This window comes from Lactuca sativa, chromosome 4 (genome assembly GCF_002870075.4).
Source record: "Lactuca sativa cultivar Salinas chromosome 4, Lsat_Salinas_v11, whole genome shotgun sequence".
Lineage (NCBI taxonomy): Eukaryota > Viridiplantae > Streptophyta > Magnoliopsida > Asterales > Asteraceae > Lactuca > Lactuca sativa.
In genome coordinates, this window is record NC_056626.2 from 315,214,414 (window position 1) to 315,240,311 (window position 25,898).

At 34.1% G+C, this 25,898-nt stretch overlaps 1 protein-coding gene across 1 annotated transcript; it reads right to left on the reverse strand.

The window, feature by feature from the left end:
- Nucleotides 1-18,521: 18,521 nt before the first annotated feature.
- LOC111913721 (uncharacterized) lies at nt 18,522-20,860 on the reverse strand. Its single transcript, XM_023909429.2, has 2 exons — nt 19,702-20,860; nt 18,522-19,576 (listed from the first exon to the last, which is right to left on the reverse strand). Exons 1-2 carry the CDS (start codon nt 20,858-20,860, stop codon nt 18,522-18,524), a joined length of 2,214 nt encoding a protein of 737 aa, XP_023765197.2.
- Nucleotides 20,861-25,898: the final 5,038 nt, after the last annotated feature.

The window sequence follows — 25,898 nt, forward strand, 5'->3', positions numbered from 1 at the left end:
TCTCATCATAATCCAATCCTGGAGTTTGAGAGAAGCCCTTTGTAACCAGTCGTGCCTTATAAGTGTGTACATTACCATTCATGTCGGTCTTCTCCTTGAAGATCCATTTGCACCCAACTACCATACGATCAGGTACATGGTCAACCAAGTTCCAAACTTGATTGTCATACATGGACTGTATCCCGCTATCCATAGCCTCTTTCCATTTAGCAGCCTCAGGGCCTGCCATGACTTCCGTGTAGCTGTTAGGCTTATCCAGACCTACTAGTGTCTCATCACTAATAAGTGTCTCACCTTCTGCAGTAATATGGAAACCATAGTTATGCTCATGTGCATTCCTAACTCTCGTGGAACGCCTCAAAGGTACAGACTCATCAATTGGCTCAACAGGAGTTTCCTCCTCAAGTTGAGGCCTAGGGTTTAAAGTTCCTTCACCACTTGACTCTTGAATTTCATCAAGATCAATTTGCCTCCCACTGTCTCCTTGGCTTATAAACTCTCTCTCTCTCTCTTGAAAGACTCCTCTTCTTGCTACAAAGACCACATTATCACTAGGTCTGTAGAAGAAGTAACCAAAGGATCTTTGTGGGTAGCCGATGAAAATACACCTCTCGCTTCGGTATTCTAGCTTATCATGAGTCTTGTGCCTCACAAAAACCTCGCAACCCCAAATATTGATGTGGTCTAGTTTGGGTACTTTACCAGTCCACATCTCGTGAGGAGTTTTGGCAACTTTCTTTGTAGGGACTAGATTAAGGATATGGGCGGCAGTCTCTAAGGCATACCCCCAAAATGAGATTGGTAGTGAAGCTCGACTCATCATGGAACGAACCATATCCAAAAAGGTTCGATTACGCCTCTCAGCTACACCATTCAACTATGGTCTCCTAGGAGGTGTCAATTGTGAGACAATCCCACATTCCCTAAGATAGTCGAGGAACTCTGAACTATGATACTCACCACCTCGATCGGATCGAAGCATCTTAAATTTTTTGCCCAATTGATTCTTGACTTCCTGTTTAAATTCTTTAAACCTTTCGAAAGTCTCTGACTTATGCTTGATTAAGTAGACATATCCATATCTATTGTAATCATCAGTAAAAGTCAAATAATGATGATTAGCATCCCTTGTGGCATGTTTGAATGGTCCACACACATCCGTGTGTACAAGGTCCAACAAACCTTCTCCCCTCTCACAAGAGCCTATGAAGGGTGACTTTGTCATTTTTCCAAGTAAGCATGATTCGCAACTATCATCTGACTTTAGGTCAAACGACTCCAAGACTCCATCCTTTTGGAGTTGGCCTATGCGTTTCTTGCTTATATGTCCAAGACAACAATGCCATAATGATGCTTTATTCAAGTTATTATTATTAATAGAATTAATACACATCACATTATTTCCTAAGTTGTCTACAACAGACACAGCTTCATACACACCATCACAAGGTAATGCTTTAAAATAAAGAACATTATTAAAGAAAGCATCAATAGAACCAACTTCATTATTAAATGAAAAGGTAAACACTTGTTTATACAATGCATGAAAGGAAATAATATTTCTTGCCATTTCTGGCGAGTAACAACATTTATTCAAATCTAAATTTAACCCACTACTTAGCGACAAAGAATAAACTCTAATCTTGGTGACAGGTGTAACTTTCCTATTCCCCGTGATTAAGTTTATCCTTCCTTGCTCCACATTCTCACTTCTTCTTAGTCCCTGCAATTCACAACATATATGAATACCACAACCGGTATCAAGGACCCAAGAGTTAGAATTGGGTAAGTTATTAGAAATGATAGTGTAAATACCTGCATGGTTGGGTTTAACTTTCCCATCCTTCACATCTTGCTGGTACTTTGGGCAGTTCCGCTTCCAATGTGCCTTTTCATGGCAATAGAAGCATTCAGCCTCTTTTGGGTCAGAAGAAGGAGTGATGAAACCTTTCTTGGTTCCACTTGAAGAAGAGCTATCAAGGGTCCTAACCTTGCTACCCTTCGAAGAACTCTTTCTCTTCTTCCCTCGTCCTTTCCCGATTGCCAAGACAGGGGCGGAGTTGGTAGGAGTAGGAGTAGTAACAACTGCCTTACCCTTAAGACCACTTTCCGCAGTCTTTAAGAGTCCTTGAAGTTTGTTGAGTGTGACCTCTTCCTTGTTCATGTGGTATGTCATGCGGAATTGATCATAACATGAAGGTAAGGAGTGCAAAATGATATCTATTGCAAGCTCCTCGGGGAAGTTCACATTTAGCTTCAGCAAACAGTCCACAAATCTTTGCATTTTCTGCATGTGGCCCCTGATGGGTTCACATCCTTCATGCGAGTTGTTATCATGGAGAAGATGATTTCATACCTCTCTTGACGAGCACTTTGATGGTATCTTTCCATCAAGTCTTGGTGCATCTCATAGGGGTAGAATTTTCATAGGATTTTTGGAGATCCGCGGTCATAGTGGCCATCATGATGCATGCCAGTTTGCTGGCATCCCTTTCATGTGCCCTAAACTCAGCGATCTCTTGAGGAGTTGCAACTATCTCATCAATCTCCTTAAGCTCCTTATCGAGGACATATTCCTTGTCCTCGTAGCGAGTAATCATTCTGATGTTTCTGGTCCACTTATTAAAGTTGGATCCATCAAAAGTGACTTTCCCACACAAATTCATAAGAGAAAAGGAGCCACTAGGATTAGAGCCAGAAGCAGCGTTGTTTGCAGACATCTAGAAAGAGAAGAAAGAAAGGATTTGTTTAGATATAGAGATAGTCCTTAATAAAACACCCAAATGTAGTATTAAGGCTAGGACCCAATCACAATATATTATACTTAGAAGAGGTATGCCGTAATCTAAGTAATAACATATTTGAAAGGTAGGTGAATGACGATTCACCAATTTCCACCAAAGACGAAATATTAAAAATATTTAATTTGGTTCTTAGAAATTCCTAGATTCTTTTGAGATTTAATGAACTTTTCAAAGGCATGTTTCAATCTCGAGTGTGCCCTCCAAGTTTTGTGACTGGGATGCCGAGGATCACAAAACAAGGTGTGAAGTAACTATGCAAATTACTTGGTACCCTTAATAAATTACCCCTCTATCGATGTGTCGGTTAACCACACACGCTCCATCGATACTATGATAAATATTAAGTCACCCTTTACCTACCTTGTTAAGTCCACGTTAGTGTGCCGTTTAACCACAGACGCTCCACTAACAACTTAGACAAAGTGTAAAGTGTAATTTCATGGATTAGCACCTTATTCACATTCTTCCTAAAGTATCTAAGATTGGGAATTTAATAAACATTTAGTTACTTTATAATGTTCATCATACTTTTAATGAGAATTTATAAGTCCTTGTCTTACCCATTTGGCTAACGACCCTCCACCAGTCAAGCAAGTGGTGGGTGAGAGTGGACACCCATTAAGTTGCCAGTTTATAGGCAACAACCTTATACCCACCTTATAGACCAGCTTCGTGAATGAGGCGTACTAGCGGTAAGACGACTTTAATCTTATACATATATATATATATATATATATATATATATATATATATATATATATATATATATATTATTTACTAATAATATTATAAGTATAAGGGTTGAATTTTAACTTTTAAAATTCTAAAGGTTAGAACTAAAGTTTTTGATATGACTTTACTTGCTCCAAAACTTGAGGGCAAGTTTTGTAAACTTTCAAAACCTTTCATTTCTTGTAACTTATGAGTTAAATAGAGTAATAAAAATGAAGACTCTTCATTTTTCTAACCCTTGTGTTCTTTTAATGGTTTTAATTCAAGTGACTTTTGGTTTTCCATAACTTGAGCACAAGTTATGGACTCCATTAAAACACATAATGATCATGAATTAATTTACCTCATAGGTTACAAATAATTCTTATGATCATCTAAACATCATAAGATCAAGAACATGAATATGAACACTTTCATGAATCAAAAATTACACATAAAACTTTGTAATTTTGATAACAAGTTGTTGTAAATGGATTAGCAAAGAAATTACACCATCTAAAACAAGTTTTCAAGTACTAAAACAATTTAGGGTAATGTTTCTAGTCCATTTCCAGCAACTAAAGTCGAAAATCTGCACTCTGTGGCTCCTACTCGCCGAATGCATGAACCTACTCGACGAGTAGGTTGAAGATACACATGAATTCGGCGAGTCCCCCCATGGACTCGGCGAGTTCATCAGGCAGACAACAAGTTTTTCGACTTTTTCCAATATTTTGCATCAAGTATCAAACAAACAAGCCTAGGCTCTGATACCACTGATGGGTTTTGAGCATTCTAACACTTCCTAAGTGTACATGCAACCCTAATAAACCTTGGATCTATGTTTGTCTAAGATACATGCAAATAATTATTTTTCCAAGGTTCATATCCTAACTGGCATGGCATGGGGAACTTGAATCAAATCAAGCTAGTAGAAATACTTACCTTGTAGTTGTAGTTGATTCCTTGGAGTTTTAGAGCCTAGCACCAATAGTGTGGATGCCTCAAATGGAAATCAGAAATCACCACAAACTTGGAACTTTGAGAGAATAGTCACTACTATCTTGAAATGGGCTCTTTTGCTTTTCTCACTCAACTAGTTTCAACTAGTGTAAACTAGTGTGATTTCAAGAACCAAAGCCTCCTTTATATAGTGTGGTGGATTGGGGTTACATCCATGTAAACCCTAATACCCATGTCTCTTCATTTCCATGAGATCCATGGGTTAAAGCTCCATGGAGTATCCATGGACTTTCCATGCAAGCCTAGCCCATTCCAAATAAGCATTAGCCCACACTATATAAATATAGAGGCCCATATTTAATTAGTAATATCTTTGATCTCTAAATTAATCCTAGATTAATTATAGATCAATACTAATTAAATAATATGATCTTATATTAATATATTAGAACTTATAATATATTAATAAAGCATAACTTGTACTATTCTCAAAAGATTATCCATAAATTGTTCGGGTGAAGTGCAACCCAAATGGACCATGCCAGGTCGGGTCAAGTACATACCAAATATAGTTATGGACTTAGACACTATATCCAACAAGATGGGCCATAGTTTGGGCCTTAATGATTATATGATGTTGGGCCTTAGAATGAGACCATGCATAGGCCTAAACCCAATTTGGAAAATTAGGCCATGTGTTGGGCTTTGATTCCTAGTTGACTTTGGGCCTACGGATTGGGCATTTGACTTTAATAAGCCAAGCTAGGGGTAAGGTAGTAATTACCCAAAGAATGTACTTACGGTTATGTATTGGGACCCGATTATTAATTGGGTGTTATTTTGGTGTTGACAGTTCGGGAATCTGTCAGCCAGCAGTTGGGGTCGAGTCTGCGGGACTTCAGCAAGTGTAGGATTGTGTTTTCAGGACTTCAGCAGTGTGAGGTGAGTTACCTTCCAGTAGCGGTGGGTCTACGGCCATAATGTCGGCCCACCAGTAGGAGTTGTATGTTAGATGATTGTCTTTGTGATATCATCTAGGTTTGCTACTACCTGATATGTTATATGCTGGCGTGATATGTTATATGTGATAGTAGTAGAGTTCGGTTGTTAGGACCGAAGGGTAGGTCAGACACCCCAGATATGTCTGACAGCATGTGATGATATGTTTATATGTTGGCATGATATGTTATATGTGATAGTGGTAGTAGGAGGGGAATAGTCCCCAAGTTCGGTTGTTAGGACGGAAGGGTAGTTCGGACACCCCAGGTATGTTTGATAGTATGTTTGTGTTATGATATTTGTGATAGTAGCTGAGTGTGGGCGAGGCCCATATCTCAGAGATAGTGGAGTGTGGGCGAGGCCCGTATCTCCCAGCTAGCGGAGTGTGGGCGAGACCCGTATCTCCATGAGTGTGGGCGAGGCCCGTATCTCCTAGTTGTTCAGTATATGATTGTATATACTTGTATGTTATGGTTTAGTAGTTGAGTGTGGGCGAGGCCCGTATCTCAAAGATTGTGGAGTGCGGCTGAGGCCCGTACCTCCATGAGTGTGGGCGAGGTCCGTATCTTCTAGCTGTTCATTATATGATTGTATGGTATGTGGTATGATGGGGGAACTCACTAAGCTTTGTGCTTACGGTGTACAGTTTTGGTTTCAGGTACTCGTTTTCAAAGGAAGGAGCCGGCTTGATCGTAGCGCATCACACTATGTTTTCCGCACAAGAGATCTTTGGGATTACACTCTGATATGGTTTTACGATAAAATGCTTTGATTATTGACACTTTGTTTTTGACATGAGATATGAATATGAATGTTTTATTACTGATGGTTTTATATAATAATGTATTTAAAAATGAAATTTTTGGCCTTGAATTTTGGGATGTTACATGAGCAAATAAGCCGGCTGCCCTGGCATCCCTTTTATAGGAGGCTAAGGCCTCGCAATACGTTGGGTGTACTCCTCCGAAATCTTCATTGCATGCGTCATCCGAAGAACTTGAGTGCGAGGGTCGTCATACTTCGCTGTACGCTGGGCGTACTTCGGATATGTCCAGTGACTCCCCTTCGGATAATGCCGGATTTTATAATTAAATTTATATATTAATTATTTAACAAAGTTCAAAAATTCATATCTTCTTCATACGAACTCCGTTTTCTACGTTCTTTATATCCACGCGTAGGTGAGACTACGCTCTACAACTTTCGTTTAGACTCCGTCCGCTAATTTTGAATTTATTTTTATTATTTATTTTTAGTAGGCCGGGACAGGAAAACTTCGTTATAAATTCATAACTTCTTTATCCGATGTCCGTTCTCACCTATCTTTTTATCGATTTGCAACTACTAACGAGATCTTCGATTCTTGTTTAGATTGTTTCGGCTAAAAACCGCTCGATCTCAAATCGAGTATTCGGGCTGCATACCGCTAAGTTGAAACTTCAGAAAATCATAACTTCCTCATACGAAGTCAGATTCGGACGTTCTTTTTGTGCACGCTCTCGGTTTAACAAACTCTACGACTTTCGTTTAGATCACTAAGGCTAAACATCGCTCTAACATAAATTTCACTTTTTACGTCATTCAGCATTACCGGTTCTGTCGCGAAACTTCGACAGGTCGTAACTTTTTTGTTATAACTCGGATTTCAGCATTCTTTATATATTCAGAAACCTCGTTTTGGCCACTACAACTTTACGTAAAGATATCAAGTTTATTTTTACACTTAAATTTTGACGCTTATTTTTATTCTTAATTAACCAAATCACATAATTAAGTAATTAAGCACAAAACACATAATACTCAAATAATACACTTCTATTATTTCAAAACGGGTTATAAAGGTTAACCTAGACCATTATATTAACATTAATGACAAGCCCAGAAACACAGGCGTTACACACCCTGACTAGTGAATGCTACGATTCTCATAGTCATAGAATACTCCTTCTCACTAACTCGTGAATGCTACGGCTCCACGCAGTCTTATGTTACTCTCACACCGACTCGTAAATGATACGGCTCCCTACCGTCTTATGTTACTCTCTCAATAACTCTTGAATGCTACGACTCCCCACAGTCATACGATACACTCTCACTAACTCGTGCATGCTACGGCTCCCTGCAGTCATACGATACTCTCTTACTCGCCGTGGGCTCACCCAATGATTTTCCCTAACAGTCCTAAGTGATTAATCCGACCCGAATCCACTCGCTCTCTTATCACCCCACAATCTCATCATCAATTCATCGCCATACTGAGTTCACTAACTCTTGCTCCATAGTCTAACATAGATTGGTGCAAACACCTGCCTAGAGTATGCATCACTACTCTTGATGAAAATTCTCGTAGACATGGCACTTTCCTCAATACAGTTACACCTTTGTACAATCGCCGCCAGCCGACAATTAACTGATGGTCTCACATCTGAAAATATAGTCGGCTGATGCTCCAATTGCTATCCGACAAACCCAAACCTCATAATAACCTAACAATTTAGATCATCATACTCGGATACCCCGATACACCATCACAGAGTCTCACGATAGCTTGCTACAATCACTGATCTTTTGCCAACACAACTCAAAACCTCAAAGTACTCCAACTCATAATTTTAAGCACGAAGGAATCGTCAAAGACTGAGAACGCGTTGACGACAATTTGAAACCCCATCCTCTACTCATCAAAACCCATGCAAAACTACTCATACCGACTCGGTAGCTGATTGAAAAATCAATTGTTTCCCTTCCCGGAGTACGGAAAACAATCTATACGTCGAGGGTCCACAAAGTTATGAGACTGGAGGGTCCCACTGAGACATATTGACTAGAGGGTCATATAGAGTTATAGCCTCGAGTGGCTAATATGTGTTGTATGGGGTATTTTGGGGAACCCACTAAGCATTTATGCTTACAGTGTTATGTGTTATGTGTTTCAGGCACTAGCGAGGATCGCGGGAAGGCGCTGGCATGATCTGTACACATTGGCAGAGGATTGTATTTTGTGATCTTGGGATAGGTTTTATTATGATGACGTTTTTTGAACATGAGATTAGAAAATATTAAATGAGTTTTATGTTGTTTGTAAAAGGAAAAATTGTTTTAAATTATCACGTCGTTACAATGTATCGCTATTCTGGGAATCACTTACTTGAGCTCAGCCGATTGCACGCATCACACCCCCTTTTTCTTTAAAAAAAATCTTTTTAGAAATGTGTTTTTGTTTAAAAGGTTAACAACTCCTCATTTTGAGTTCAGTCACACCCGAGAGTGTGTCTGAATTTCTCAAACCAAGGCTCTGATTCCAACTTGTAACGTCCCAAAAATTATAAGGTAAAATTTTCATTTTTAATTCAACTAGAAAACACCAATTATCTTTTTCCAAACATTCAAAAGTATATCATAATAAAACAATTATCAGAGCACAATCTCAAAATCATCAAGTTGCTAAAACATGGGTGGATGCGCTGCGATAAAGTCGGGTCCTTCCCTTTCAAACCGGAAGTACCTGAAACTATAACCATAAAAGCTGTAAGCACAAAGTTTACCGAGCTCCCCAAAATACCACATACCATACATAAAATTAGTACTAGTGCTTACATTGGGCCCAACCCACCATAATGGGGCTATCCCTCATACAATATGCCCATCCCGATATACCATACAAGAGTCACAGAGACACCTAGCATCCTACATCACATACATTGGGCCTAGCCCTTCCTGATCCATAGGCCTAGCCCATACAAATGGGCCCAACCTGTCATATAATGGGCCTAGTCCAACATACTATGCCAGAGTCACAAAGACAACTAGCATAACAGATCCTAGTGGACCGGCATTGGTGCCTTCGACCCACAGAAACAGTGAGGAGAATCACCTCACAGTCAGATGAAAAAGTTGCAATCATATGTTGCTCCAAACACCAACTATGTCGATCACCTTTACAATAAATAATGACCAAAACTCAGAAACCAACTCAACATACTCAAAATACCCTTAGGTTAACTTAATCAAAGTCCAGGTCAAGTCGAAAGTCAAAATTCAAAAGGTCAAAAGTCATTCGCGTTGACTCAGTGGAGTACGACCAGCGTACTCAGCTTATACGCCTTGCATACTTAAGATCCACAATCGGGCCTTTCATCGCGTAAGAGCGGCATACACCAATGTACGCGCAACGTGCACTGGTTAACTTCACTTCTTCTTTTGGAAAGCTTATTCCATTAAGCCTTTTCAACCAAAGGCAGATCTAGTCCCGAAATAACATCTTAAGTCATAAAGTTTCCGACTTTATGACTTTGCATGGCTAGGAAGGGCTCAATACCAAAAACCCTAACTTCTTAACTTATTAAGACACCCTAAAACATGCATGGAGGAAAACTAAGGACCAATATTACATTTTTATGGTTCCTAATAGCTTCATAATGGATAAAGTTTCCAACTTTATCCATTAGAATGGTCCAAACAATGAAGATCCGGTCTTTAAGTGTCATATGGACCAAAAGATCAAGGTGAACAAAGTCTGGATCTACAAGCCCCAATGCAACCAACACTTCTATAATGAGCTCCTTCTTCTCCAAGATACACCAAGAACACTCCAAAGCACTTAAAAACACATTCTTTTTTACTTACAAAGCTCAAAATAGGGTTCGGGTTTCAAGGGAGGGTGTTGGAGAGATGGATGCTGAGAATGAAATGGGTTTGAGGAAGTTAAGGAGCTTAAATATGGCTCAAACCATGAAAATAGGGTTTGGGGGCTAATCGCGTACGCCCAACGTACTCAGGGATGCCCAACGTACGCGGCTTAACCCAAAACTGCTCTAATTCTAAACGGTCATAACTTCTTCGTTTCAACTCCGATTTTCACGATCCTTACATCTACGGAAAGGTAATGAGAAGCTCTACAACCTTACCAACTCTCCTTTGCCTTAAAACTTAGCAAAATTAAATACAAAATTCATAAAATTCCCGGACTATCACTTTACAATTATACCTATGGGCTCCAAAGCACCAACCGAAGTCTTGGATTACCTAATCTACATTACCCACATCAAAAGGGGTCTAAATCTCTCTTTCCCCCAAGGCTCTAAGCCTTGTGATAAATGATCTTCGGGTCACAGCCCCGAGTTATGAAATGATTTGAAATAGGGTGTTTCATCTTCATAACTTTCTTTGCCCATGAATATATTTCATTTATGATTAGCTATCCATCAAGGATATTCCTCTCATTTTTGTATGCAGTTTGTACTTCGCACACACACTTCCCACCACTGATTTGACTTTGGATGCTAGAATCTTGCAAATGATATTGTAAAGACAACCTATGAGCCTAATAGGTCGATAGTCACCAATATCTAGTGGTTTTTTGATTTTCGGTATTCAAATGATAAACGAGAAATTGCAACCTCGAGCTATCTGTCAATGGGCTTCAAAATCTCACAAAATAAAAAACATCATGTTTAATGGTATCCCAATTATGTTTGAGAGCTTTAAACGTGAAACCGTCGGGGTCTGGTGCTTTTTCACCGCCATAGTTCCAAATAGCAACCTTGGCCTCTTCTATTGTTATAGGAGAATCCAAACTTATGCTTTCATAACTCCTAGAGTTTTTGAAGAGATTGCTTATCAGTTTCGGTCTTTCGGGCCATTTCTAGTGGAATTTCGCGGTAAAAAACCATGCACCTCCCTCTTGATGGCAATCGGATTTAGTGACCATGTACCATTTATTATCACACCTTATAATCATATTCGACCAACTCCAATGTAATCACTGTAATTACACCATTTTTTTGTAAAACTAACACGAAAATTCATTTTAATTTCAACCACACTAAACTAAAAAAAATACATTAAAACATATTTTAATATTTTAAAATATAAAATAATAATTATAAAAACTAAAAAGCAATTAAAATAATACCATTTAAAAAAGGTGTTTTGGTGTTATAATAATGGTCTTATACATAAAGGCCATATAAAAAAGGTTTTTATAATACCATTATAAAAACTTAAAAGCAATTAAAATAATACCATTTAAAAAATAATGATATAGGTCATAGTTCTTCCCAAAAAGTAAATGTCATTTTTGTGGTTGATTGGGCATTTTTTAAGCCTCTATAGCCTCTATAACCAAAAAATAGAAGCCGATTGGTGGTGGTTTAGAAGCCACAATATCCCTAAAAAAATCAACCAATATATATGTTGCTGTGTCTAATATAATAATTCATCATTAAACAGCATGAAAACAAACAGAAACCTAACACACTTAAACAATTATCTCAAACTATTTTCCACAAGGCCCACTATGCTTTCCCACCTTCTTCCTACCACCAAACCTCCTTTTTCACCATCACCAATACCATCCTTATCACCATCACCATCATCATCACTGCCACTGCCTGCACCACCACCACCGGCACAGCCACTGTTGCCCTCTCCTGCTTCAATCTCTTGACTATCACTTCACCACCATCATCACCACTATTACCAAAAATCCCACCAGGAATCTCTCGAGTCCGATCACCACCACCTGCTCCGGCAGTGGCACTACCTCTTTCTTCCTCCAATCTCGTCCCCATCATTAAACGACGACTCCTTCTACCGCCACTATCACCACAACCACCCCTTTCCTGCTCCAATCTTTGGACTACCGCTTCACCTGCAACGTCAGTGGCACCACCTCTCTCCTGTTCCGGGGCTAACACTATGCCACCATCCCTTCTACCACCACCGCCACCATAACTAGCAGCCCCAGTGAGATGATCGTCTCCATAAACATCAAAAGCAGCGACACTAAAGTAATCCAGTCTATTTGTTTCACGCCCAAACTCTTTGTTTTTGGAATCCTCACCAACAAAGCTCCTGTTGAAGTCTTTATACTGCATACGTAATCGTCTTGTTGCAAATCCACTGAATCCAGAACTTTGAGGAACTCCATTGAATCCAGAATTTGATATTCTCGTTCTTATACGAATACCTTGATCAACAAAGCCGTAGCTTACGTTCATATCTTCATTTTTAACATCGTGGTCATCTTTATCCCCAGCACCATTAACAAAATATGGGTTTTCGAAGCTCGGATCTAAAAGTAGATCATCCCAGCTGGGAGGAAAAGTTAACACCTCTTTTTCAATTTCTATACCACCGTCATCATCATCAACCTCAATGCTTTTGAAAAAGTCAACGATCATTTGAGCATCCTCTTGGGTGCATGATCCGTTAACTGTTTCACCACTAGCATCTGCAGAAAGATTTTCGCCTTGGTGAACATCAAAAGCTTCAACATTCAGGTCATGGCTGCTGTTGTCGGTCTTTTGAAGACCTTCGTCGGCTTCAGTTGAAATTCGGATTCTCTTATTTCTCACTCCTCGTCGACCTCTAAGCCTCGCCATGATTGGGAAGATTTTTAGTTTATTTGTTTCCCTTCTCCTCCGTTATTTATTCCTCCATAGTCGGAGCACTCCGCGTACGTGATGCCTCTTTGACCCACAGACTTCGATCTTACCAAGGAAAGTCACTCGCGCTTTCCTTTTACTTAACTGAATTTTTATACGTACTTTGTTAAAATAAATTAAAATCGTTTAACGTCTTTTGGTGAAGTCGTTAATAAATAGTTTACATATCAATAATGAGAGCTAGCTCATTTGATTTTAATGAACTGGTATTAAATGTTATATATATATATATATATATATATATATATATATATATATATATATATATATATATATATATATATATATATATATATATATATATATATATATATATAGACTTAGGTTCATATATAACATATAACTATTGTGTGAATGTATGACACATTCTTAGCCAATCATTTCATAATGGTATATCCGTGACTTAATATATAAATCAATTAATTAACTTAAATGATTATCCTATAATTATGGTAACTAAAATTAACAAGTTATTTGATTTCGAAACCACCAACCAGGGCCGGCCCAATACATGGGCGGCTTGGGCTTAGGCCCAGGGCATCAAATTATTAAGGGCATCAAAATAATCCAGAGTATATATAATAATTACCCAAAACATTAGCCCACATATTTGTTATCGGCTTACAACGTGATTGCGTGAAGCTGGGAAGGCGTTAGACGCATAATCGTCGTCCATCGATCATCAACTCATAGAGAAACCAAACGCATCTGCCTAGAAACTCGTTGGCGTTGCAGTCGATGGGAGAAATCAATGCTACCTTGAATACATCTCCCATAAAAAAAGTAAGAAGAAGTTTCTCTTTTTTCTCATTCCAATCGGCAGTTAACATCGATATTATATAGCAAAAAGCAATTTTGATTTGGGTATGATTCCAGTCCGATTTTCGCTAATGTGATACGCCAAAAATCGATTATGAATTTCTAATTTAGTTATTCATTGATTTGGGTTTGACTCGTTTTTAGTTGCTTTGAAATCCTATTTGGGTGAGTTCATTCGAAACTTGTGTTTATTTAGGCTTTTTTTTTTTTCTGAAATCTACTTCATCTGATTTTTTTTCTCTACTTCATTACAGGGAAAAACTACTCAAAGTCTGAAAGAGTTGAATCATTCATTCGAAATTTGATGATTCAGAAATCATATTTTTGTTTCTGAAATCATTCGAAACTAGTTGGTTACTTGATTGTTTCAGTTTCTCAGAAAATCAAATCCGACTTCTCTAATTGTGTTTGTGCTCGATATTGTTATTTCAGAAATCATATTTAGGTAGGTTTTAATCTCCAAATTTGTTTTAATGTAGTTTTGTTTCAGAAATCTTATTTATTTCTTATATATATGATTTCTTCTCTCAGATTTATAGTTATTGTTTTTTTGTATCTCATTTCTCTAGCGTTTCTGAAATCAGATTTGGGTGATTTATCTACTGATTTCTCTTAGTTTAAGCTTTGCAATCGGATTTGTATTTGATTATTCTATTGTTTCAGCAATCAAATTTGTATATATACTATTAGTAACCAGATTTTAGATTTTGGTGAGTTTAATTTTGAAATATGTTTATGTTCAATATTTGTTGTCTAAATATTATTTCTAAACTTTTGTGTTATTGTTTATGTTATGTGAAAGAAGATCTATATTTATGATTTTGTTGCTAAAGATCATTTCTAATCAAAGATCTAATTTCTAGAGGCCTTATTTCATAAAATCTAGTTATGTTGTATCTTTCATTATTTAGCTTTTATAACTAAATTTGTTAAGTTTTTAATATGCTTCCTCGAAAACAACCAACCATCATGTGCTAAAATTTGAAACTTTTGAAATCATATATTTGAAGTACGATGACTAAAATGATTGAATGTATTATCAATTTTAAGTATTGAAAGTGACTTTTTTAAAAATATTGACTATTCTAAAATAAAAGATTTATTGATTCATAAAATGCACCAAAACATCATTTTACGTGATTTTTGTAGATTTTGTTGTATTATTTGTTTGTTTATAAAAGTTACTGCATTTTTATCTTTATAAATTTTTTTATATATATGTTTTCTTTATCATACAGTACATATACAGAGGCATGAAATTTTTTTCTCGCCCCGGGTAGTAAAAAACAATGGACCGATCCCTGCCAACAACTATAAGACCGGTATAGCTTTAGGAGGTTCTTTTAGGGTAAAATTGATTCACACAGATGAGAAGAAATGGAGGAAGAACGACACACACAATACCATCATGGAATTATCAGATTCTGTATTCCACTACCAGAAATCAGAATTACTTACAGTCACATATCACCACCATATGCCACCTCCTAAATGTCATATTCACAACCACGAAGATTCGCCATCAACACCTTCTGCCAATACCCTCTGGTAAGGTTTTACATAACCTTTCGATCATCTTCTTTCTTTCTCTCTTCTTCATCTACGATGAATCCGTAATCTATTTGATCAAAACCTAAGTTTTTTTTATTGTTCCACATAAAAGCCCTAAAATCAACATTATTCTACCGTCCCCCACTTCACTTTTGAAAAAAAAAATGATTCCAAATAAGTTAATCTTGGAGCCTTGGCAGGTGTTTGAAGTAAAAAATTACAACGTTATTGGAGATGTGAAAATGTGGTGATTTGCAAGTCATTTTTTCCTTTTATTTTGTTGTTGATTTTTCTTCATGCCGACTAACAATTTCTGATGTTATTGTATTCGATAGATTTTGATTTTTGTGGTGTAGATTTTGCTCTAGAATTAATGTGATGGGTCTTATGTTCTTTTTAGAACATTTTAATTCTTAGAAAACGATGTGTTTTTTTTTCATAACATTCTATCTGTTCGATTTTTTGCCCTAACATGCTCAATGTCTTTGTACTTCCAACATGACACAATGTATCTAGAGATTAAGATGGTGTAGAATGGTAATTTCTATGGCCTGCAATAAGATCTTTTTTTTAATTGATGGAGTTTATTCAGATTTTGTGTTGGAAATTGTATGTAGTTTATGGGTATGAGTATTGTCTTTAACTATTGTTAATGGGGAGGCACAAGAGATAGTTGTAATATTGTCCTAAACATAGTCCACTTTCTTGTAATTTTTTTTCTACCTTGAGTCCACTTTCTATTAGTCGATGATGTATATTATGCAATCTACAAATTTGTTTGAGTTTTACCCTTTCAAAGAGACCAAGCTCATAGAATATGGGGTAATTAATGAAATTGCATTTTCAGGTTGTATTAAAGCAAACACTAAAAGGTGGGACTGCATTTGAAGGAGGAATTCCCTTTTGTAACCTTTGTAATCTGTTACCACTGATAAAAGCATAAAACCTAAATCCACCTTGTTGGTGCCTTTAAGAAAAGGAAAGAAGGAAAATCACACATCTGTTACTTTTGGTGCCTTTAAGGAATGGAAAGAGGGAAAATCACACATCTGCTACTTCTTCCTAGATTCTTTAATTTGTTATTAGTGTAAAAAAAAAAAAAACTTTGATATTGTGCCAATTGGAATCACCTGTTTATTCCTTTTTTTATTATTATTAAGGTTTATACTTTTGAACTTGATTTAATTACTTATGCTTTCTATCCTGCAAGAATGTTTTGTTATTCTCCAGAGAATGTAGCTTATTTCTTTGAAGTTTTTTTATTCTTTCAAGAATGTATGTTATTTCTTTAAGGAATTCCTGTTATTCTTCAAGAATGTATCTTATTTCTTCTATTCTCAAAGAATCACTATTATTTCTTTCAAAAAGGTTTACTGATTTTTAATGAATAAATAGGAATATGTAGAATTATTTTTAAATAAATTTAATTTATGAAGAATCAGATTATGTGATACTCATATTCTCGTAGAATGCTATGTGTTTTGTGAAATTGTATTGATACTTATAACGAAAATATTATATTTTTCACTTTGTAATTGGTTGAAAACTCAAAATAAGAATTAAAATTCATTAAAAATTCACAAACTCTCACTTATTCTCAGATAATACATATTTTTGCATAAGGATATATGTATTTTTATAGAATATGTATTCCTAGAGAATATATATTATTAGAGAATATGTTTCCCTTTTTCTTATAGAATGGATATTCTTTCAAGACTCATTTATCTGAATTTTTCAAGAATATCCATATCATATACATATAAATCTCATATTCTTTAAGAATATTTATCATAAAATGTTGTATAAACTTTTGAGGAACATATACATTTAATTGGTGGTTTTTTGATAAATGCTTTAATTTTTTAAATATTAATTTGGATATTTCATTATTTGATTTTTTTATTATTTACTTTAAATTAGTGGCCTATAATGTAGTATTTTCCATTTGTATCTCTCTTAATTAAATATCATTTAATAAAGGATAATTATATGGCACATGCCATCCCATGTTAATATCATGTAACCTAAGATTACAACCCTTCATTTTATTTAATCCAATGCATAAGAATTAGTCATACATTCATACAATAATTGTAATTCACATTTGATCATATATATATATATATATATATATATATATATATATATATATATATATATATATATATATATATATATATATATATATATATACTAGTTTATAACCCGTGGGAACCACGGGTGCGAAATTAATTTTATTTTCATACTAAAATATCGTAATTATTAATCAAATCATATAATTAAATTATTAATAAATACTTATTTTATGTAGTTATGTAAAATTAAAATCATTGATTCAAATAAGTATGTGAAATTAATTTTCAATATATGTTATATAGTTTTTATTTGTGAAAAAAAAAACGTTACGATATAATATAATGATATATTAAATTTATTGTAAAAATAAAACAACCCCAATAAGTGAAGTAAATTAAAATTGGTAAATAAATCAAAACTTTAAGTTGTTAAAATAAACGTATATTATAAAAAATAAGAAATTATAAAAGAAAAATTAACAAAATCTTTATTAATAATAAGAAGAAAACATGTTATGAGGAATAAAATTTTACAAACAACTTACAAATTTATAAAAACTTCTTTATAAACAACATTAGAAGTTTTATTTGTAAGTTTACCATCCTTATCTAAAATTAACAATTTTAATCATTCTCTACTTTGAACTCTAGATAGGGCAACATATAATTGACCATGTGTAAAAACCGGATCTTTCAAAAACAAACCAACCTTAGATAAGGACTGTCCTTGGCTCTTGTTAATTGTCATTGCAAAACAAACAGCTAATGGAAATTGTCTTCTTTGGAATTTGAATGGGATTTTTGTTTCAGATAGTGTTAAGGTCATTCTTGGGAAAAATGTCCGATTTCCAATATTACTTCCAGTTATGATAACTGCCTCAATAACACGTTTGCCCAAAGATATCACCTGTAGTCTAGTGCCATTACATAAGCCATTTTTTTATCAATGTTTCTCAGTAACATAACTGGAGCCCCGACTTTCAAAACTAACTTATGATTAGGCAGACCTGAGACTTTAAGACCATTTAAAACATCAGGTGAGTATAAATTGGCATCAAAGTGATCATGGAAAAACTCAAATTCACACAGTTTATCTGAACTTAGATATTCAACTTCATCTCCTGGAAATAATGCAAGCAAACGATCATTTATTTTTTCGACAACTTCATTTTTGGAGCAAGTATTGCTCTTTCTTGAAAGTATTCTGGATTGCTAGAAGCTTCAAGAATTGAAGGATATACAAACTCGATTAACGAACCTATAGGATCATCAGGATCATTAATCAGAAGATCGTCCGGAATATCAATAATCGCTTCGCCATCATTAAAACCACCAAATTTCCCTTCTCCTATATCCAAAAGCCATTTTGCAAAATCCATTGTCTGTTGAAAAGCAGATGTATCACTTCCAACAGTTAGCCTCATATTCTTGGTTTGTTGATAGAGTTTGCATTTTTGCCATAAATATGATGAACTTAATGAAGCATTAACAATGTCTTGTCTACTACCACCTGGAATAACAGGCAAAATTTGTCTAAAATCTCCTCCAAAAACAATTACTTTCCCTCCAAATGGCAAAGTTTCGTTTCTAGGATTATGACACTTGAATATATCTTTCAAAGTTCGATCTAAAGCTTCAAATGCATGCTTGTGAATCATGGGTGCTTCATCCCAAATGATTAATGAGGTTTTTCGTAATAGACTGGCGAGTTCACTATCTGGTGATATGGAACAAATAGAAACCTCAGTAAGAACCAAAGGAATTATAAACCTTGAATGTGTTGTCCTTCCACCGGTTAATAATAAAGAAGCAATCCCACTCGAAGCAACATTTAAAACAATTTTAGCATTACATCTAACTGCGGTCGATAATGTCTTCCAAAGATAGGTTTTACCCGTTCCACCATAACCGTAGACAAAGAAAACACCTCCTTCATTATTGTTTATTACAGTCATTATATCATCAAAAATGTTTTGTTGCTCAGATGTTAATGCAATAGAAAGCTGATCAAACTCATTCTTTAAATTTGGTATATCATAATCTAGCTCCTCACTAATAAGACGATTGTTTGAAGAGGATACAGAATCAGCATCGGCCAAAGGCATCCTTGTAAAATTTTTGAGACTTGAAGTGTTATGAAGTAAAATTTGTTCAATCTCAAACAAAGTCAGGTTCTTAATTTGATCTTCATTAAGTGATAAAACTGAAAGAAAATTGGTATAATATTAACCAATAAATATATAAACAAATGTGTTCTTTTCAATAAATTAATATTGTATATTGATTTAAAAATGTATTTTAATAAATAAGTAAAGAATATTATAGTACCTGGAGATTTTAATCTTTGTTGTTGATAGTAAAGAATTCCATCCGACAAGTATTCCCATGTGTTTTCCCACACAACATCCGGGCTAGACAAGCTGTGAGATAATAACATGGTGGCGAATAAGAAACGTAAGTAATAACCGGATCCAGACTGACTTGCCTCCTTAATAGCTTCGATGTATTCTTTATCATCATCTAAGAGGCCGAGAGCATAACATGCATCTCTAAATGAAGGACATATTTCACCATTAACCATGCGGATTTCTTCAAATGATTTTGGTCCTTTCACTTTGTTTAAAAGAATTCTTAAGAAATATGCTTCGCCAAGATTAGGTGACACTGAATGAATTCTGCCAATTGAATATCCGACCTCCCTAGGCTTCCAAGTCTTTAAATCAAGCTTCCAAACAAACTTAGTTGGAAATTCAACACAAGTTAGTTCTTTTGCTTGTTTGTAAACTTTGTTGCACTCCATCCAAGATGTGAACATCGACGAAGCAACTGAAGGCTGGTTAAGAACATCATCGATATCATCATCTGCACCATAGACAACTTGTTGTTGATTAGGTAGATGAAAAGGAAGTCTCATCACTGAAGGATGTCTGTAATGAACATCGTATCCATAAATTCGCCAAGATGCTTCATATGCAGAAAGATATCTACAGTCATAGTATTCTTTTATCTCATCGACTGTATCATCTTTATCAGAACCATTGTTATTTTGTACAAAAGTAACAGTAGCTCTATCCGGGCCTTTATTAATATATTTGAATAAATACTTGATAGAAGATCCCTGATTGCACCATTCAACATTTATGTGTGCTTGGTATCTTTTCAACAGATATTTGTTGTATGGAACAACATTTCGGTTATCTAACTGGACACCAGATTTTTCTACAAACGATCCATCGTTTTTTCTCCTATATGTAGGAAAACCATTCTCATCAATTGAAGTATGTTCAGAGAAATTCTTTGGGAAGTTTTTAGAGCATTTGTTATCCACCATGCAAGGGCAATTGACATTTTGAGCACCACATGGACCATGTATCATAAACTCCTTCACAAGTGAATACAAAGCAGGATCTTGGTGAATACTTGGAATCTCAGCTGAAATAAATTGATGAATGTGTTCCATGGTAGGAAGCTTGTAATCAGGTTGCATGAATAGACAAATATGACTGTGAGGTAACCCGCGCTTTTGAAACTCAATTGTATACACAAATGCATATATCGAAATAAACAAATTTGTAATAAAAAAATTAAATAATGTATGTAATATAACTATATTTTAAATAAAACACAACATTATAATATAATATGGTTAGTATGAATAAATAAATTTAAATACCTGCTTTAACCATGCCAAATACTGAATTCTCGCGTAGGTCTTTAATCAACGCATCAAGTTTGATCTTAAATAACCTACATAGGATATCAGATCTATCCTCTGGATTAAGCGTAGTGTCCTTAAGAAATCTTCGAACTTCGGGCCATTTTGGATTGCACGTAAAGGTTATGAAAAAATCAGGATATCCAAACCACTTAGAAAGAGACATGGCGTCTAAGTAGTTTTGCATCATGTAACGTGCACCACCAGTAAAAGAAGAAGGTAATATAACACGTTGGCCAAATTCCGAAATGTTCTTATTCCCCTGATGTTGAAAGTTACGTAAATTCTCATAAGATTCACATCGAAGAACTTTTTGTTTCTTTCGTACATAATATAACCTCTCGCTTTCAATCATTGTATAACCATCTACCAAAAACTCTTGAAAAAGCCTTCTTGAATTCAAAATCAATGAGAAAGAATTATCCCTGTCTTGAATCCTTTAAGCAAAAAATTCCCTCATTGTAGTGTTTGGACGCTTGCTATTGCTCGAAGACGTAACACCTCTATTGGGGATGTCAACTCTATAACCATCATCACCATATGGAAATAGTAGAGGATACTATAGAGCAAGGTTAGAAGGATGTAATTCACTGATACGACATAAAGATCCAGACGAAGTTTGAACAACGATGTCTCTGTTATCAACAAAATCACCAATGTCTCCTACAATTAAAGCAGCGACCTCAGAAGCAGTTGGTAGGTTGTAGGTCCTTCCATCATGCTGTCTTTTTCCAATAATTCGTAACTTTAGATCAGCATGAGGATTTGAATTAAAAACGTCTCTAACCATCCTATAACACTTGACCAAATTGTTATTTGAATCCAACATAAGCTTCAAATCTTCTATAATTTGAAGATTAGTTGAATCATCAGTTGATGTAGAAGGATGATTGCTTCCCCTGTAAATAAAATTATTTTAATATATACATCAGTTATATAAAATTAATATTGTTAAAGTGATCATAGAAAGTAAGAGTATAACTAAATATATACCATAAACATTTCTGTCAATTTGAGATTTCATTTTCGGTATCATATATGTACAACTGAGAAAACCTTGGTTGACATCCATTTGAAGGGAGAAGACTTCCGATGCTATGATAATTTTGACCGCTAAGCCTGAATATGTATGGTGCGTTTCCTCTATTAATTGATGAATCAACTTTCCCACCCATCGACGTAAATGAAAACATTGAATTGTAACGACGGATGTTTTTCATGAAGTATTTGCTTTTAGAATCTACTGCATGATAAAGTTGTTTGTAACTTTGCGGTGGTTCTTTTAAAGGAGGTAGTTCTACCTTCCAATAACCACAACAGAGAGAAAAGATCTTATTCCCTGTTTTATTGCCTCTTGAAGATTCGTTTTTCCATAATTTAGCATGGCGTAGTTCACAAACAACATTCTGATCACCATGATCTAAATAAGCTGTTAAATATAACATTATAAAAAAATATAAATATAAATAAAAATTATAATTAACAACTTAGAATATATAAAATGTTGTTTATGATTGTTACCTTTTGATATACCAACATGTGTTGGTTGGATAATATCTCTACCATTAATATCATCATCAGTCGTTAAGTGAAATATAGGTATAGGAGATATATGTGCAAACTTTCTTTTTGAGTTCTTGGAATTAGAAGATGTAGGATATCGTCGGTTATTTAATAAGGGTTTTCGACCATTATGTTGACTGTTACAAATTGCTAAAGGAAAAATAAGTTGTTAATCATGTAGTTAATTTAATGTAAAATAATTGATAATGTATAATGTAGTTAATATGCATACCATTTGAGATATTGGAAGTGGAGTCCTAGAATTCAGATTTGAAGGAGATTGGAAGTTTGTAGAATGACGTTGAGGAGTCTTGTCATAGCTAACATTTTCCTTTTGAGACGAAATATGTGTGAACTTTTTTGAAGAGTTTAAATGTTGACGACGATTGAAGACATCAACTACATATAATTACAAATTTGTTTAATAATAAAATTAATTAATAATAATGAAACTTAAACACAATTGGGTAATGTAAATAAACATATATATGGATAATAAAAATAATGAAAGCCCACAAAATAATTACCTTTCTGGCTCGTGTTAACAGATGGCGTTGCAGACGAAGATTGACCGTTTGATAAGGTAGATTTATTTTTGAATTTTCTATTATCCAAATATAACTTCCTTAGTTTTCGTTGCTCTTTAGCTAAAGTGGAATAATTTTTTCTCTTGGAATCTATAACAGAAACAAAGTTTAATTAAAATTTTATTACGGTTACAAGTTAAAAAATAGAAACAAAGTTTAATTAAATTTTTATCTATAACCCTAAGTTAAAAAAAATAATCCAACATGTTAAGTATTGATTTATATGTTGATAAACATATATAAAATAGGATGCATAAAATAAAAACATATTAAACAATAAAGACATATAACTTAAGTATCTAACTTATCTTTGTATTTATGATGATTACCTCCATCTGTGGATTGGGAGCATTAATAGCATCATCTATTGTTAGGTCAAATATACGTATAGGAGATACATTTGCAAAATTTCCTTTTAAGTTGTGCACTGCTGGAGAAAACTGCTTGGATGAATAACTGTGAGTGATTGTTGATGAATTGGTTGAGTTGATGGCATTTGAAAATGTATAATATGGTATGTGATTTGATGAGAGTGCTCGACTTTTATGATGATTGGTAGAAGAAGCTGGAAAAAAAAAAAGATAACTTGTTATTCATATAATTATTGCAATGTAACAGAAGATTTCATGTATATTAATAACTACATATAATTTGAAATACATTTAATAACGAAAAAAATATTAATATTAAAGCTAATTATATAGATATGAAATGTTTATATTATTTAACACATAACATGTTAATTCTACAAAAAAGTAAAAAGATAACGTGGAAAATAATTACCGTTCTGGGTAATGTAAAAAGGTTGTGAGGTAGATGAAGTACGATCGTCGATCGGCTGATATGTTAAATAATATTCTAATCCTTCTATTATCCAAATATAATTTCTTTAACTTTCTTCGTTCTTTAACAGAAATAGAATCCATATTATAGTCTATTATCATCTGTAAAAAGAAAATAAATATAATTAGAATTTGTATTTAAAATACAAATTGTATGCGAAATAATTAGTTATGTATATTGTTACAATTAATTGAAATGTTATAAAACAAAACAAAAATATGATGAATAATTTAAAAGTAAATCCATTTATAAATACATAAAGCTTAATCACGTTAGTTATACTTATTTATTTTATGTTAAAAAAATAATTATGAAGATATCCATGAATTGTATATTTTGTATTTTTATCTTAAAATTAGTTTTTCTTATATATAATAAACTAATATTTTTATAACCTTTTAGGTTATCTTACATATTCCACTTTTTATAAAATGAAAACATATTTAAAACATCTAAACTTTAACATGTATTAATTTGACATAAGCCAATCACAAGAATAATATATAACCAAATTTAATAAGTCATTATTTACAAAATTTATATTGTGTTTTATTATTCAATATATGAAAATTCAAGGGTTTTAAATGTAGTTTTAAATTATAGATGAAAAAAAAATGGTCCTTCAACAGTAAGAATTTGAGTTTTATGGGTCATATAAAGGGATTTTTCCATGACATTAAAATATAAAAATATCTTTTTTTTATTTACAAATATTGTCCCAATATTTTTTTTATTGGGTATAATGTTCGCCGGCAATAGATCAAAATATCAGTCAAAATTGCAAACGAAAAGTCTTTACATTATCCATCCCTAAATCAAAATATCTCATCTAAACCCTAACTCTCGCATACCGTAACTCATCCACCTCCACCAAAATTCTTCAATCGATATATGCATCTGATCAACAGCTTTAATCATCGACATAATCCCCAATAAATCACGAAGAAAGCTACGAATAATCCATAAACTCCATTCAATAGACGTGCATGTTGATATCCATCATTGGATTCATCTTAATCGGGTGACGGTGATGATTTGGGGGAGAAATTTCGAAATGAATTACAATTTGCAGACAGAAGGAGGATATTACTTTAAGTTTCGATGGTCATCAAGACAGATGAAGAAGTTAGGGTTTATATGTTGAAGACCCAGTTGCTGCTCTTACCATTATGAGAGTGTATCAGTTCGAGGTAGGACACCGTTCAAAGTTACATATTCAGTCATTCTATTGAATGTATAGTTTCAGATAGAAAGTTATATGTGTATTCATTTCTATAGTTATAAACAACAACAAAAAATGAGTAATTGTGCAGTTGTCATTAATATGACAGTAAAATTAAACAAAAACTTACATGATTAAATTGCAGGGTGTTATACTCTTCTAGATGATACCCAAATCGGCTGATATGTTAAATAATATTCTAATCCTTCTATTATCCAAATATAATTTCTTTAACTTTCTTCGTTCTTTAACAGAAATAGAATCCATATTATAGTCTATTATCATCTGTAAAAAGAAAATAAATATAATTAGAATTTGTATTTAAAATACAAATTGTATGCGAAATAATTAGTTATGTATATTGTTACAATTAATTGAAATGTTATAAAACAAAACAAAAATATGATGAATAATTTAAAAGTAAATCCATTTATAAATACATAAAGCTTAATCACGTTAGTTATACTTATTTATTTTATGTTAAAAAAATAATTATGAAGATATCCATGAATTGTATATTTTGTATTTTTATCTTAAAATTAGTTTTTTTTATATATAATAAACTAATATTTTTATAACCTTTTAGGTTATCTTA

Excerpts from the sequence above, each read along its gene's own strand:
- LOC111913721 (XM_023909429.2), bottom strand. The coding sequence starts at position 20,860 with ATGCAACCTGATTACAAGCTTCCTACCATGGAACACATTCATCAATTT. Across the intron at positions 19,577-19,701 it reads ACAAAGATTAAAATCTCCAG|TTTTATCACTTAATGAAGAT; the intron begins GTACTATAATAT and ends ATTTTCTTTCAG.